Below are 16531 nucleotides of genomic sequence, written 5' to 3' on the forward strand. Positions count from 1 at the left end.
AAACCATGTGCTGTCTTCCATAAGAACACCCTGTACAGTACTGAAAAAATATGGATTAACGTGTACAATGCATTCATTTTCAGCGTTCCTTGAGAGCTGAACATGATGTTTGGGTTTGGCCTTATCATATTTAGGGCCTCGCGTTTTCCTATTATTACGGTAATAGCGGGCATTCCTTATCACGTGATCAGCGAGAGCATCTTTTAGGTCCATTTTGGATGATAGCGAGAGCTCTTGTAGCTAGCTACGACACCCGAAAATGACTAAATTGCAGTTTTTAAATGTATTTTTGACCGAGCGGCTTATGCTCGCTGCCCAGGAGATTTATAAATCCGTCGAAGACACGATTTTGGAATACCAAGAGGAGATTGCGCTCAGGGAGAGGGAGAACGACCATCTGAGACGTCGGCTTCGAGACGCTGGGATTGAAATATGGCCAGGTTAGTAGCTACCATGCTAAAATTAGCACGGAAGCCGCACGCTAGGAAACCAAATTGGTCACTAAAGTGTTGTTGTATGCATGCATAGCTGCGTAACTAGCGAAATGGCCCCTGTTTTTTTTTTAAATATATATATTACACCCTGTATTAACGCTTCGAGAAGTAGCCAGGTAACTCATGTTTTTCAGAAGGCTAACATTAGCTAATCATGTAAGCGGTTGCTAACTCAGCTAGCTAGTTAGCCACCTTTGTTCCTTAGCTAGCTAGTTGTTGCGATTTAGACTAGAATTTCAGGCATCAGCCTTGCTGATTTAATTTCTGAAATCGGGTTCCTGTGATAACGTTTCTATTAATTTAGTTTATCGTATTTTTCCGCGATCGTAAATCATATCTGACTGCCACGTCCCTCCCACTCTTCCATTCAGACCGTCAGTCCATGGCACTATTGGAGGAGGAGGATGGCGAGCATCCCCGCCGGGAGTGGAGCCCCAGTATGGGCCATGAGGAACGCATCCCCATCCTGATCAAGGAGAAACGGGAGCTCAGGTACAGCCAGGGGGACGATCAGCTTCGCGGCCACGGGTCCTGCAGCACCCCAGAATCCATGTTCACCCCTCCCCGCGTCAGCAACGAATACCCCCAGGACCCTCCCCACTCCTCCAACCTGCCCCAGAACCCGTCGGTGGAGAACAGAGAGAGGGAGCCTGGTCCCAGAAGCTCATCCAGACACGTCAAATCAGAAGGGTCCCACAGAGGCTCATCGTCGTCTTCATCCAACAGCGGGCCGCAGCCCCTGGCCACAGTCAACCCCAACTGCTCCAACGAGAACATTGACATCATTGGGGTGGAGAATGGAGGGCAGATGTCGGCGGCTAAAGGACGAGCCGGCGGGAGCAGAGGTCAGAGCTCCCACTTAGGCAACCAGGGTGCTAATTCCACCGCGGCCGCAGAGTGTGGAAAATCTCCTCTCCAGGTGCACGTGTCGTCGTTCTGCTGCAGGGTGTGCGGGGAGACGTTCAGCCACGTCGGACACCTGCATGTCCACGTCCAGGTGCACACCCGAGAAAAGCCGTATCGCTGTGGGGTGTGTGGAAAGTGCTGCAGCTCTTCCGGCAGGCTCCAGGAGCATGCCAGGAGTCACACTGGAGAGAAGCCGTACCGCTGCCAGAGCTGTGGAAAAGGATTTACCCAGATGGCCCATCTCAAGGTCCACATGCGTATCCACACAGGAGAGAAACCCTACAGCTGCCCCGTGTGTGGCAAGTGTTTCAGCCGCTCTGACAAAATCAAACGTCACCTCCAGACCCACAGCCGCGAGGGCACCTACTTCTCGGGGCAGTGAGATGAGGGAGCTGGTGGTTGTTGTTAATGAACGACTGAGTCTCGGTATATGAATGAATTGCTGATTATGGGACATTTTTAAAAAGCTAAAATTGCTGCCACTAAGACGAGGCTTGTTTTTTCTCACTCTCTCTCTCTGAGCTATTCTGTGACTTTCTTAGAATGTTTTATCTCTCCTAAGTAACAGTTCTCTCCATGCCATAGTCTATCTCTCATGCAATAGGATTTGTATTGCAGTATAGTCAATTTAGTACGTGTCCATTTTTTTTTCTTTTTTGTATTTGAGTTATTAGCTAGTATTTCCTAATTATTTAGTATTTTAGTAATAAGCTTGATAGCATGATGATAATGAAGTCTTCCGCTATGCGCCTTGAACGGAGTGCATTCAGGATTGCAACAATGCAGCGTTCCGATACGTGGTCTTGCCCCAGATGATTTGCACAGGGCCAATTTACACCAATTTCAAGTTTCTAAAAACAATGGTTTGTTTTAGAATTTAATTTATTTTTGATAAAGTATATCACAGCCTCTTCTAACACCCTGAAATCTGATTTCCTGAATCACCTGGCTGAAATTCGTAAGCTGTTTTTATTTGTGTTTTTTTAATGAACACTGGCTAACCGTATGGGCATTGTTTATAAACAGTTGTCCATTCTTTGAGTTTCCAAATATGGATATAAAGTAGACATTAGCCATTGTAAGTTTGGGTGAGGTCAGGGGTGGGCATTACGGTTAGCAATAGAATACAGCAGGCAGGGCTATGTTTCCGTACGGTTAGCCACATAAAGCCTCCCTGGTATACTCAATTTTAAAAAGCATTGCCTCTCCCTCAATCACACCAACAGCGTCATTGCATTTTGGTACACCAGAAGTATTCTGAACAAAAATATAAACGCAACAATTTCAAATATTTTACTGAGTTCATATAATGAAATCAGTCACTTGAAATAAATTAATTAGGCCCTAATCTATGGATTTCACATGAATGGGTAGGGGCACAGCCATGGTTGGGCCTTGGTGGGTATAGTCCCACCCACTGGGGAGCCAAGGCCAGCCAATCAGAATTAGTTTTTCCTACAAATGTGTTTATTACAATTTAGACACACATATCACTTAGTTTCATCAGCTGTCCGGGTGGCTGGTCACAGACAATCCAGCAAGTGAAGAAGTCTGATGTTGAGGTTCAGGGCTGGTGTGGTTACACTTGATCTGCGGTTCTGAGGCCGGTTGGACATACTGCCAAATTCTCTAAAATGACTTGAGGTGGCTTATGGTAGAGAAATTAACATTCAATTCTCTGGCAACAGCTTTGGCGGCAATTCCTGCAGTCAGCATGCCAATTGCATGCTTCCTCAACTTGAGATGTCTGGCATTCTGTTGTGACAAAACTGCACATTTTAGAGTGGCCTTTTATTGTCCCCAGCACAGGGTGCACCTGTGTCAAGATCAGCTTGTTGATATTCCACACCTGTCAGGTGGATGGATTATCTTGGCAAACAAGAAATGCTCAATACGGGGATGTAAACAAATTTGTGCAAAACATTTGAGAGAAATACGCTTTTTGTGTATATGAAACATTTCTGGCATCTTTATTTCCGCTCATGAAACATGGGACTAACACTTTATATTTTTGTTCAGTATACATACATTTCCAATAGAACGCTGCATTGTAGTGCGTTCTGTGTGGTGCATGCGTTGGATATATCCAACATATGCATCAAATTGTATGGTAGAGATACGCATTCAGTGTGTTTGCGTAGCAACGCAAAATGATATGCAATGGTGCTGTCAGTCTGATCAAGGCATTAGTCACGGTTGCAGAACTGTATACTGCCCCCTGAATTTCAGTCAACTTGTAACTGATACAATAACATACTATTGTCACAGAGGAGTCAACACTGAGACTGCTATTCTGCAAGATAAATTTGACCTTGGTGATGATCATTCTGTGTATGACCACTATCTATCCCCCACCTCTGATGCAGATAGGGTTTATGTGTCCTCTATGACCTGCACTACTACAGTATTTAACCAACACGGTACAGGGAAAGACCGATTCCTCAGCTGAGTCATACAGTATTTTACCCTGTATGTGTCTGTGCTGCTTGTTTCAAGAGGATTGGTCCTGAGCTAGGTGCTGCTGCACATATATTCACTATACTAAATATCTAGTAATGGTGGCCAGTTGTTTGCAAGTGTAAAATACATTTTTCAGACCCTAATCAAGGTTTCTCCTGGAATAGAAAGCACTTTAGTGTATATTGTGAAAGCATTTAATCCAGGAGTATTAAATGCAGAGCTGAGACCAATGCTCATGAACAAGCAGTAGGCCTATGGCCCATACCAGATACAAACCACAGCCCCATCACTTAGGCCAAGTGTCTTGGGCAATAGGGGCTATGGGGTTGTCACAAGACAGGGCCTTTATCACCTCTCAGGACTGAGGCTACTACAGTAGGCCGTCTAACTCCATCGACATCCCTCCAGTCTCTTCCCCACAGTCTATTCTGGGACACCGCTGCTCCCACACACATTACTGTACAGTGTTGTATCATTGTGTACTAAATGTTATTTTTTAATAAACTAGTAACTGACTACGCTGTCTTTGTTCATTTCTCCATATATAGGCATACAGGCCGAGAGATGGCCGGCACTAGAATAAGATGTTTGTTTGCATGATTATTAGCTGTTCAAGTGAGCAAATCAATTCCGACTTAACCTAAATGTACAGTTAAAACCACTTCACCGACACAGCAGAGTCCCAAAATCCCAAATCAAGATAAACTACCCACACCTATCTACGGTTTTTATTTTCATGTAATCATTATTTAACTAGGCAACTCAGTTAAGAACAAATTCTTATTTACAATGATGGCCTTTTTTGTTTGTTTATTTCACCTTTATTTAACCAGGTATGCCAGATGAGAACAGCTTTATTTAACCAGGTATGCCAGTTGAGAACACCTTTATTTAACCAGGTAGGCCAGTTGAGAACAACTGCGACCTGGTCAAGATTAAGCAAAGCAGTGCGACAAAAACAACAGTTACACACATAAACAAACGTACCGTCAATAACAAAAGAAAATAAAAATAGAAAAATCTATGTACAGTTTGTGCAAATGTAGAAGAGTAGGGAGGTAATGCAATAAATAGGCCCTAGAGGTGAAAAATAATTGCAATTTAGCATTAACACTGGAGTGATAGATATGCAGATGATGATGTGCAAGTTGGGGTGCAAAAGAGCAAGAGGGTAAGTAATAATATGGGGATGAGGTAGTTGGGTGGGCTATTTACAGATTGGCTGTGTACAGGTACAGTGATCGGTAAGCTGCACTGACAGCTGATGCTTAAAGTTAGAGAGGGAGATATAAGATTCCAGCTTCAGAGATTTTTGCAATTCGTTCCAGTCATTGGCAGCAGAGAACTGGAAGGAAAGGCGGCCAAAGTAAGTGTTGGCTTTGGGGACTAGCGTGCTACGGATGGGTGTTGCTATGGTGACCAGTGAGCTGAGATAAGGCGGCACTTTACCTAGCAAAGACCTATAGATGACCTGGAGCCAGTGGGTTTGGCGACAGATATGTATCGAGGGCCAGCCAACGAGAGGTCGCAGTGGTGGGTGGTATATGGAGCTTTGGTGATAAAACGGATGGCACTAGGATAAACTAAATCCAGTTTGCTGAGTAGAGTGTTGTGGGCTATTTTGTAAATAACATTGCCGAAGTCAAGAATCGGTAGGATAGTCAGTTCTACAAGGGTATGTTTGGCAGCATGAGTGAAGGATGCTTTGTTTGCAAAACAGGAAGCCGATTCTAGATTTAATTTTGTATTGGAGATGCTTAATGTGAGTCTGGAAGGAGAGTTTACAGTCTAACCAGACACCTAGGTATTTGTAGTTGTCCACATATTCTAGGTCAGAACCATCCAGAGTAGTGATGCTAGTCGGGCGGGACGGTGCGTGCAGCAATCGGTTGAAGAGCATGCTCTTAGTTTTACTAGCATTTAAGAGCAGCTGGAGGCCACGGAAGGAGTATTGTTTGGCGTTGAAGCTCATTTGGAGGTTTGTTAGCAGTGTACAAATAAGGGCCAGATGTATACAGAATGGTGTCGTCTGCGTAGAGGTGGATCAGAGAATCACCAGCCGCAAGAGCGACATCATTGATATATACAGAGGCCCTCCGATTTGACACACTGAACACTAACTGAGAGGTGTTCCAGTTTACCTGGGCCTTGTTGATTAGAAAGGACTGCTCGCTGAAGTCTTTTAGTGAGCGTTTGACAGTGATGAAGGGTGGTCGTTTGACCGCGGACCCATTACACACGCAGGCAATGAGGCAGTGATCGCTGAGATCCTGGTTGAAGACAGCAGAGATGTATTTAGAGGGCAAGTTAGTCAGGATGATATCTAAGAGGGTGCCATGGTTACCGATTTAAGGTTGTACCTGGTAGGTTCCTTGATAATTTGTGTGAGATTGAGGGCATTTATCTTAGATTGTACGAAAAGGCAAAAATACTGTATAAATACAGGACAAACCACATCACAACGAGACAGACACAACACTACATAATGCGAGACCTAACGTAAGGCAGCAAAACATGACAACACAGCATGGTAGCAGCACAAAAACATGGTACAAACATTATTGGGCAAAGTCAACAGCAGAGGTCAAGAAGGTAGAGACAACAATATATCATACAAAGCAGCCACAACTGGCAGTAAGAGTGTCCATGATTGAGTCTTTGAATGAAGAGATTGAGATTAAACGTTGAGGGACTAGGGGTTGATTTTGGGATTCAGAGTATAAGTACCTCGAACATTCTGGAATAAATGTCTCGGTGTATCAAATATATATATATATATATATATATATATATATATATATATATTCCATATGCTGATTGATTTGTCTCGGATGGATGATACAATTATTTGATTTCAGCTGCCCCATGTTCTTAAGTACTTACGGTAACTAACTTTTTCTGATTGTGTCACATTCGTTCTTATTTTACAAACTATGGTTTGTTGTGCCCTGCCAGCGGCCCTCGACATGACGAAGTTACAGTTTCTAAATGTATATTTGACCGAACGGTTGATGTCAGCTGCCCAATAGATATGAGACCATATTAAAATACAAGGAGGGAATACTGTAATACAGGGAAAGAGCGAATGATCAACTGAGACGCAAACTGCACAGATTAGGTTAGTAACAGTAGAAAGCTAGCGAGGATAAAACGTCCTCAGATCTTCTGTAGACATCTTATTTGAAATATGAATTAATGTTAGCGAGCTAACCTGCCCCGTATCTGCGTTTAGATGTCGACGATGGGTATGACGTGTGGTATAATGGGCTGTACAGACGTCACTCCGTCGATCCACGTGTGAGCATGGGCGGAGTCGGATTTTTTGGAGCAATGCGTACTTTTGCTCACTTCGCAGTTGCGTTCCACCACAGAAAAATTAGACATATTTCACCTGATGTATAAATGTGAAGTATCTGGTGCCGAAAATCAGAATAACCCCACCACCCACTCTCTTCGCGTGAACTCGCACTCACTCCTTCATTGCTACGACTTGCTTACTAGTTGCGATTTCTTATCACTTTAGGCTGCGTTTCATAATTTTTTTTAATATCTGTTTGATCGCGGGAGGCACTAGTAATGTCTGCAGTTTTCGGTTTGGCTATTTGTTTCAAGTGTATTGGGCTATAAATAAATCTCTTTACCAAAATTCGGCATCTCTCCCATGTCTTATTTGACTAGTAGTTGTTCTGAAATGTTTATTGCTTGCCTACATTTTACTCCCTCTGTTTAATATAACACACACATTAATTATGAATTATTATTATAATGTTTGTTCTATAGAAAGTATTTGACTCTAGCCACAAAATTAGGGAAATTAGAAGGGGAGGAGGATTTTCTTGCCTGCCAAAAGCAGTTTATTTATCTGTGTATTTTATTAAAACATTTTAGAGGGTGGATCAGCTTTAATATAGCTTCCATCAATGTAATTCTCTGCATCATTTCCAACACCCCATATATTTTTGTGGTAAATATATATATATTTATATATACATACCCACATATATAAACATGCATATGTAACAAGGTTATATTGGTGATTCCCCTTGCCACTTTATTGTTAAGCCAATGGGTTTTTGGTTTGAGTTTGTCTTGCCTTCACCTACTCAACATGGCATCTTATTGACTGGTTTGCGTGGCTTGCTTACGAAGGGGATGTTCTAGTTAGAATCGTCCCAGTGAACAAGCACCAAACCAGCGGTTGCCAAGCACTGTACATCAAAAGTGATTTTTATACTCTCAAGTGATGATTTAAATGTACAATTTATATCAAATTGTTTGTAAATGTTATTCGAACATCACACATAAGATGCAGCGGTTTTTGGAGAATATTTGTGCATTTTGTTGTAAAGAATTCCCGCCAGTACTAGCTAGCAACTTACTGTGTCTGGTGTACAGTGCGTGAGTGCAGAGTTGGATGGTGAGATGTGCATTGCATGACGTGCAATTTTGTGCCGTTCCTATCAGAATAAATCTACATGACTGGTGCTACATGTTGGAGTTCCGTGTCGATGACTGATTGTACACAACGCAAGAAGAGTACTGTTACACATACATATATATCTTTTCCTTTATTATTCCCCGCAATCCCTACCACCCTTCCCCTAATTGGAGTAAACTAATAAACAATAACACTTCGACGCTACTTAAGGATTTAACTAGCTTCAGAAGCAAACGTGTCTCTACAAATTAGAAGATCTTGAACTGCGCTTACTGCTCAGGAGGATAACTAAAAACAAACAAGGGATACAATGGCATGTTCGTCCATGAACCAGAATCTGGGTTTTTGACGAGTGGCAGCACACAGAAAAGTATCGCTTCAGAAACTAGGAATCTTGACCGTTCGTACATTGTCACGGAAGTGTGCCAAGTTAACAGGCATGCCCGTCCTGAAGGAGGATGTTGTTGCCTATCCCTCTGTGGCAAAAGTTTTCGGATCGTTGGAATTATTTGTTTTATACGGGAGCTGTCGACCGAAAATATATTCGCATCTGGGCTCCGGAAAACTCGGACAATGAGTACTACAAGGGATGTTTCTCAATGATCCTGAGTTCAGTCTGCATGTAAAGTACCGCTTCACCATGATCAACATGGGCGCATATGTTCGGGGGGAAGAAGCAAGGCCGGAGTGCTTGCCGGGGACCCAAACACCGAGCCCATATGTCTTCATGGGAGATGAGGCATTCCCTCTGAGGGGAAACCTGATGTGAGAGCATGTACAAAATGTACTTTATTTTACAGGATTATATAATGCGAACATTATATAATGAAGCAAACATGGAATTACTTTGAAATGTGAAGGTGAAGACTGAAGATTTCGAGTGAAAGTGTCGTTCATCCCTCTATGTACTCTGTGGATGAAAGTGATTGTCTGGCTCCTCGCCATTAAACCTAGTTAAGGAGGAAACTTGATGCTTTTGCAGCCTGAATGGAGAATGTTTTAGGTACAAACCAGTCCTCGGGGAATATGATTTATTTTGCGGGTGCATGCATTGCATTGGATGGTAAGATGAAACCATCAATACTAGATCAACATCGCCGCTTGCTGACCTTTGGGCTAGCTTGGAATGGTTGGTTGCTGTTTCTCCCCCCTCCCTCCCTCCTTGTGTTTCTCCCTCCCTCTCTCCCTCCTTGTTGTTTCTCCCCCCTTCCTCCTTGTTGTTCCGTGTCACTCGCTCACAGTACACACACTGCAAGGCCCCTCCGCCTGCTAGAGCGGCACTAATCTCTCTCCCTCGCGCTTTATCAGCTCTGGTTTCTAAAGTCACAAACAAATGGACTTTTCTGCTGCTTTCCTCACTCGTATCGGGTCTGGATCCGACCAGGTCTATGTGGAACTGGTCTAGTAGTCCTCGGGCCCGTTTCGGAAACAGATCTTTATATTGAAAAATGTATGTATATCGGGTCCGGGTTGGAAAGCCCCAGGTCCATTTCAGAACAGGCACAACTTTTTGGACCCGTGAAGACCTCTACTTGAGAGCCCCAATATAACAATCCCTGTCACAACAGACAATGCCAGGAACATTGTGAATGCTGTCACAGAAGCTGGACTTGGACAACAAAAAGGGGGATTTTTATTTTTGTGTCTTTTGCCAAATAAACAAAAATGAACTACAGTAATTGATGGTATTTCATTTTCCCACTGTCCCGAAACCGAACCGAACTGTGACCTCAATACATACCAACTGTGGGTTTGGTGAACTGTTACACCCCTACTTGTAACATAACACTGTCCACTCTTAATTTTTAGACCGAGAGTCCTCTGCTCTTATAGAACTTGAGGAGGGAGCCATTGGGTTGAAGCAGGAACCAGAACCCAGGCAAACTGTGGAGAAACAGGGGGGAAGGACCAGGAAGGAGGAAAAGCAACTTCGAGGATTAGACTCTGTCTAGATGTCTCTCCTTACAATGGAAATGATGGCTATGATCAGAACACACCTCATTCAGTCAGTTCCAAACTCACACCGGGGAGAGTAGAGAGGGAGGCTCTCTGTCCAGCTCATCAACATCCAAACCAATCAAAACAGAGACTGAAGCACTGGGTGTTTGTCCATTTGATCCGTCAAGTGACCCCAATACATTCTCTTCGTCAGTGAACCTTGACCTTTCGGCAGCACATAGTGAGAACAGTGTAAGTATGATGGGGGTGGAAGGTGGTGAAGGACTACTGTCAGGGTTTGAGGCGCTACAGATACCACTACACATGGAACAGTCCCTTCAAAATCACCACAACACAGCATTGTGTTGCAAGGTGTGTGGGAAACCCTGTAGACATATGGGCCATTTAAACGCACACATGCAGATGCACATGAAAGAGAAGCCATTACTTTGCGGGGTTTGTGGTAAGTGCTTTAGCTCGCCGGGGAGGTTGAAAGGGCGTTAGCAGATTCACACACGGGAGAAGCTCTATCAGTGCCATATCTGTAGGAAACGGTTCAATCAGACCGCACACCTGAAAGTGCATCCGAGTGTCCACACAGGAGAAAAACTGTTCAGTTGTCCTGTGTGTGGCAAGTGCTTCAGCCACTCCGACAAAATTAAACGTCACCTCCAGACCCACAGCCGTGAAGGCACCTCGGCTTGTGATTTTTTTTTCTCTTTCCCTCAAAGAGCTAGGGATTCTGCGACTTTCTTAGAGAATGTTCTCTGAGTAACGCTTCTCCATGCCATAGTCTCTCTCTCTCTCTCATGCAATAGGTTTTGTATTGCATTATAGTCAATTTAGTGTGTTTCTTTTTGTACATGTCACTGAATGGAGTTTTTGTGAATCTTTAAAAACACAAAATTGTATGAGTTTGTTGCTAGTCTTTCTGAATTATACTGAACAAAAATATGGTGTGGCATATCAAGAAGCTTATTAAAGAGCATGATCATTAGACAGGTGCACCTTGTGCTGGGGACAATAAAAGGCCTCTGTAAAATGGGCAGTTTTGTCACACAACACAGTGCTACAGATGTCTCATGTTTTGAGGGAGCGTGCAGTTGACATGCTGACTGAAGGAATGTCCACCAGAGCTGTTGCCAGAAAATGTTATGTTAATTTCTCTGCCATAAGCTGCCTCCAATGTGGTTTTAGAGAATTTGGCAGTACATCCAACTGGCTGTTTAATCAGCTTATTGATATGCCACACCTGTCAGCTGGATGGATTTTCTTGGCAACGGAGAAATGCTCACTCATGCAGTTGCTTCACAAATTTGTGCTCAAAATTTTAGAGAAATTAGAGAAATTGTGCGAATGGAAACATGGGACCAACACATGTTGCGTTTATATTTTTGTTCAGTATAACTGTGCTGCTTGTTCGCGAGGGTTGGTCCTGAGCTAGGCTCTGCTGCACATACAGAGAACTGCTAAAATAATGAAAGACGGCGCCGACAGACATGGCAGCTCTGCTTCTAGATCCTAAGCAACTTTGCGATATTACAGCACTGTCGGAGCTAGGAACACAACCATTTCGCTACACCCGCAATAACATCTGCTAAACATGTATATGTGACCAATAAAATTTGATTCAATTTAATGGAAATACTTCAGTAAATGAGCAATACAAAGTATATTGAAAGCAGGTGCTTCCACACAGGTGTGGTTCCTGAGTTAATTACCCAATTAACATCCAATCATGCTTAGGGTCATGTGAAAAATGCTGGGCAGGCCATTATTTTGGCTACCATGGCAATGCTCCAATCCACAGAGCACGAGTGTTCAGTGAATGGTTTGATGAGCATGAAAACAATGTAAACCATGTGCCATGGCTGTCTCAGTCACCAGATCTCAACCCAATTGAACACTTATGGGAGATTCTGGAGCCCCGCCTGAGACAGCATTTTCCACCACCATCGACAAAACACCATATTATGGATTTTCTTGTGGAAGTATGGTGTTGCATCCCTCCAATAGAGTTCCAGACACTTGTAACATCTATGCCAATGTGCATTAAAGCTGTTCTGGCTCGTGGTGGCCCAACGCCCTATTAAGATGCTTTATGTTGGTGTTTCCTTTAATTTTGCAGTGACCTGTATATTCACTACAGCAAAGATCTGTGGCCCATTGTTTGGAAGTGAAACAGACAATTTTGTCAGACCCAGATCAATGCTTCTCCTGGAATTAAAAGCACTTTAGATGCTGTATATATATATATATATAAGGTCCTAGTATTAAACATGTCATCTCCGATAGTTCACTGTGAACAGTAATGAGTTAGAATGGTCCCCTGGAGGTTTTTGTCTCGTTCCCGGTTGGTCCCGGGGATCTCCCCATGGATGTTTTTAGGACTTTCTTGAGACGTTGTGTCATGTTCCCTGGAGGTTTTTGTCTAGTTCCCGGTTTGTCCTGGGGACGTCACTTGATGGGAATGATTATTTAACATGTCCTCACCACCTGTGAGGTTTTGCTGTTTATAGTGTGCGGATTCGTCAATTCTTTGTCGATACATTCTGTCTGTATATTGTGTTTATCATCTATTTTCACCGTTTCACCAAATCAAATTCCGGATATATTTAAATGTCCTTTGTGAATAAAGGTAACTCTGTTTCTGAATGTTATTCAACAATATAACTTATTTATTAAATGTTTCATATGCTTACAGAGCTTGATCTTACCACATCGTAATATAAGCTTGTTTTACTCCACACTCCAAACAATGTATAGCCTCAAATATAGCATGGTTTACAGAACTACCTTGGTTACACTCCACCACCCATTTCACCTCCTTTATAGATACCTATCCAGGTCAGAACACCAATGGGACAGACTGGTGTCTAGCATAGGTCTACTGCAGGCCACAAGACTGTTGCCCTGTTCAGCTTTTACGTAGGCATTTAGCACAGGGAGTCTTTAGGTTAATAAGTTACATAACACCTACATCACTTTTCAGGTGCTGTCCCATTCTGCCTTGGTGACCATGACTTGGGCACTTCGCCCCTTAACAAGGGCAAGGATGACCCTGTTATGCTACAAGGGCAAGGATGACCCCATTATGCTACAAGTGCAAGGATGACCCTGTTATGCTACAAGGGCAAGGTTGACCCCAAGGTTGATTATGCTACAAGGGCAAGGATGACCCTGTTATGCTAGGGCAAGGATGACCCTGTTATGCTACAAGCGCAAGGTTGACCCTGTTATGCTACAAGGGCAAGGTTGACCCTGTTATGCTACAAGGGCAAGGATGACCCTGTTATGCTACAAGGGCAAGGATGACCCTGTTATGCTACAAGGGCAAGGATGACCCTGTTATGCTACAAGGGCAAGGTTGACCCCATTATGCTACAAGGGCAAGGATGACCCTGTTATGCTACAAGGGCAAGGATGACCCTGTTATGCTACAAGCGCAAGGTTGACCCTGTTATGCTACAAGCCTGTTCTGGGTTTGCCGTTTCATAGAGGTGGCGAGGGTGACAACAAAAAACATGTTTCAGTTATACAATAAGACTTTTATTTTGAAATAAAATGTTGCCTGTGTGTGTGTGTGTGTTGTCACATGCCTGTGTGTGTGTGTGTGTTGTCACATGCCTGTGTGTTCCTGTGAGTGCATGTGTGTTTGTAAATGCAGATTGAGTCTGTATGTGTGGGTCCTGGGTATATATACCAGTATTCTTTTGGCAACACCAAAGGAAGTATACATTTCCATTGATTACACCGTTATGACATCATTCATAATCCCCTTCATTACTGTTTCAGTATCAGTCATCATAAAATCATACCAGATTAAACATCAATCATATGTAATCTTCAAACGCAAAACGTTATTATCAATTATTTTATAGTAGAACTATCTGGATGAATTGAGCTTGGGTGGTTGCTGGGTTAGTTCTGCACAGCACAATACTTTGATAGCCTCTGCTGAGCTGAAGCCAAGGTTTTAGATTGTGGAGCTACTGCCAGTCTTCAGGTTTCAGACAAGTTGACTCAACATGTTAAAATGACACCCATTGCACGGGTCATCCAGGTTTGAAATTGTCCAAAATACTTTGAGAGTTTGCTTGAGCCTTTTTTCTTTCTTCTTTGAACTATTCCATGTCCATCAAAGTACGCGAAATAACACACGAAGACATTGATCTTGTATATTACATGATTGGTTGAAAAAGTAATAACCACCAGATAACAACATAATAATAAGCTTGATTAATAAAGCAAAGTGTTACTCAAGCGTGTGTGTGTGCACATTTCAATGAATGCTGTGAGTGTATTGTATGAGTATTCCGGTATGATGTGCAGGAGTTTGTTTGTGTTGTAATTGGCAGTGGGTGGTGGTATATGCATCCCAATTGAGGGAAGTAGTACATAAAACATTGATTTTGTTTTGTAATAATTTCAACCAATCATATAATAACATTAATTTTAAAAAAAAGTGTTTACTCACCAGTTAATTGTAAAAACATTCCATTTAGCGGGAAAAGTAATTATGTTTATCTGTCAATATTTTATTACGTTTACCAGCAAGTTATTACATGACCCTGTATATAGCTTATTTACTTTCTTATGTTTTTATTTCTATTCGTTATGTTTTTGTTCTAATTTACTTTATTTTAAAGTACTACTGATATTGATTACTGCATTTCACTGTACTTGTGCACATTACAATAAAAACTTAACTTGAAATGTAATCTAAGTCTGTCCCTTAGAAGTTTATATCAAATGTAGTTCATGTTGTCATGTTTCATAAAAACAGGTGTCGACTAACAGTGAAATGCTTACTTATGGTCAGTCCCGTCCCAAAATTGCAAAGAGAAAAAAAAGAAATAATAGAAAAATAATATCACAAGGAACAAATCCACAATGCCAATAACTTGGCTAAATACACAATATTTGCACATTTCTTTTGAAATTCTTCAAGCTCTGTCAAGTTGGTTGTTTTCAAGTCTTGCCATAGATTTTCAAGCAGATTTAAGTCAACTGTAACTAGGCCACTCAGGAAGATTTACGGTCTTAGTAAGCAACTCCAGTGTGGATTTGGCCTTGTGTTTTAAGTTATTGTCCTGCTGAAACGTGAATTTGTCTCCCAGTGCCTGGTGGAAAGCAGACTGAACCAGGTTGTCCTCAAGGATTTTGCCTGTGCTTAGCTTCATTCCATTTATTTTTGTCCTAAACTCCCTACTACTTGCTGAAGACAAGCATACCCATAACAAGATGCAACCACCACCATGCTTACAAATCTGAAGAGTGGTACTCAGTGATGTTGTGTTAGACCTGCCACAAATGTAACGCTTCAGGACATAAAGTGAATTTCTTAGCCACATTCTTTAAAGTTTTACTTTAGTGTCTTATAGCAAACAAGATGCATGTTTTGGAATATTTTTTATTCTGTACAGGCTTCCTTCTTTTCAATCTGTCATTTAGGTTAGTATTGCGGAGGAACTACAATGTTGTTGATCCATCCTCAGTTTTCTCCTATCACAGTCATTAAACTCTGTGACAGTTTTAAAGTCACCACTGGCCTCATGGTGAAATCCCTGAGCGGTTTCCTTCCTCTCTGGCAACTGAGTTAGAAAGGACGCCTGTATCTTTGTAGTGACTGGTATTGATACACCACCAAAGTGTAATTAATACCTTTACCATGCTCAAAGGGATATTCAACGTCAGCTTTGACATTTTTTACCCATCTACCAATAGGTGCCGTTCTTTGCAAGGCATTGGAAATTCACTGCTCGACCAAGGGACCTTACAGTGTGTGGGGGTACAGAGATAAGGCAGTCATTAAATAATCATGTTAAACACTATTATTGCACGCAGGGTGAATCCATGCAACTTATTATATGACTTGTTAAGCAAATGTTTTCTCCTGAACTCATTTGCCATAACAAAGGGTTTGAATACTTACTGACTCAAGACATTTAAGATTCAAAATACATAATTCCACTTTGACGATGTTGGGTATTGTGTGTAGGCCAGTGACACAACATCTCAATTGAATCCATTTTAAATTCAGGCTGTAACAACAAAATGAAGAAAAAGTCAAGGGGTGTGACCACTTTCTGAAGACACTGTCTGCACTGAGTATATCAAACAAGCATTAGAGTCAACATGGGCCAACATCCCTGTGGAGCGCTTTCAACACCTTGTAGCCCCCATCACTTAGGCCAAGTGTCTTGGGCAATAGGGGCTATGGGGTTGTCACAAGACAGGGCCTTTATCACCTCTCAGGACTGAGGCTGCTACAGTAGGCCGTCTAACTCCATCG

At 42.4% G+C, this 16531-nt stretch overlaps 1 protein-coding gene across 1 annotated transcript; it reads left to right on the forward strand.

Moving 5' to 3' along the window:
* Window positions 1-211: 211 nt before the first annotated feature.
* On the forward strand, window positions 212-4376 carry LOC135540364 (zinc finger protein OZF-like). The gene is made up of 2 exons (XM_064966968.1): window positions 212-440; window positions 866-4376. The coding sequence occupies exons 1-2, from the start codon at window positions 260-262 to the stop codon at window positions 1780-1782; spliced, it is 1098 nt and encodes a 365-aa protein (XP_064823040.1). The 5' UTR covers window positions 212-259; the 3' UTR covers window positions 1783-4376.
* The last annotated feature ends 12155 nt before the right edge of the window (window positions 4377-16531 follow it).

This window comes from Oncorhynchus masou, chromosome 5 (genome assembly GCF_036934945.1).
Source record: "Oncorhynchus masou masou isolate Uvic2021 chromosome 5, UVic_Omas_1.1, whole genome shotgun sequence".
Taxonomy (NCBI): Eukaryota; Metazoa; Chordata; class Actinopteri; order Salmoniformes; family Salmonidae; genus Oncorhynchus; species Oncorhynchus masou.

Bases quoted from the DNA above. Each gene is read 5' to 3' on its own strand.
- LOC135540364 (XM_064966968.1), top strand. From the start codon at position 260: ATGACTAAATTGCAGTTTTTAAATGTATTTTTGACCGAGCGGCTTATG. The intron at 441-865 runs GTTAGTAGCTAC...TCTTCCATTCAG, and splicing joins TGGGATTGAAATATGGCCAG to ACCGTCAGTCCATGGCACTA.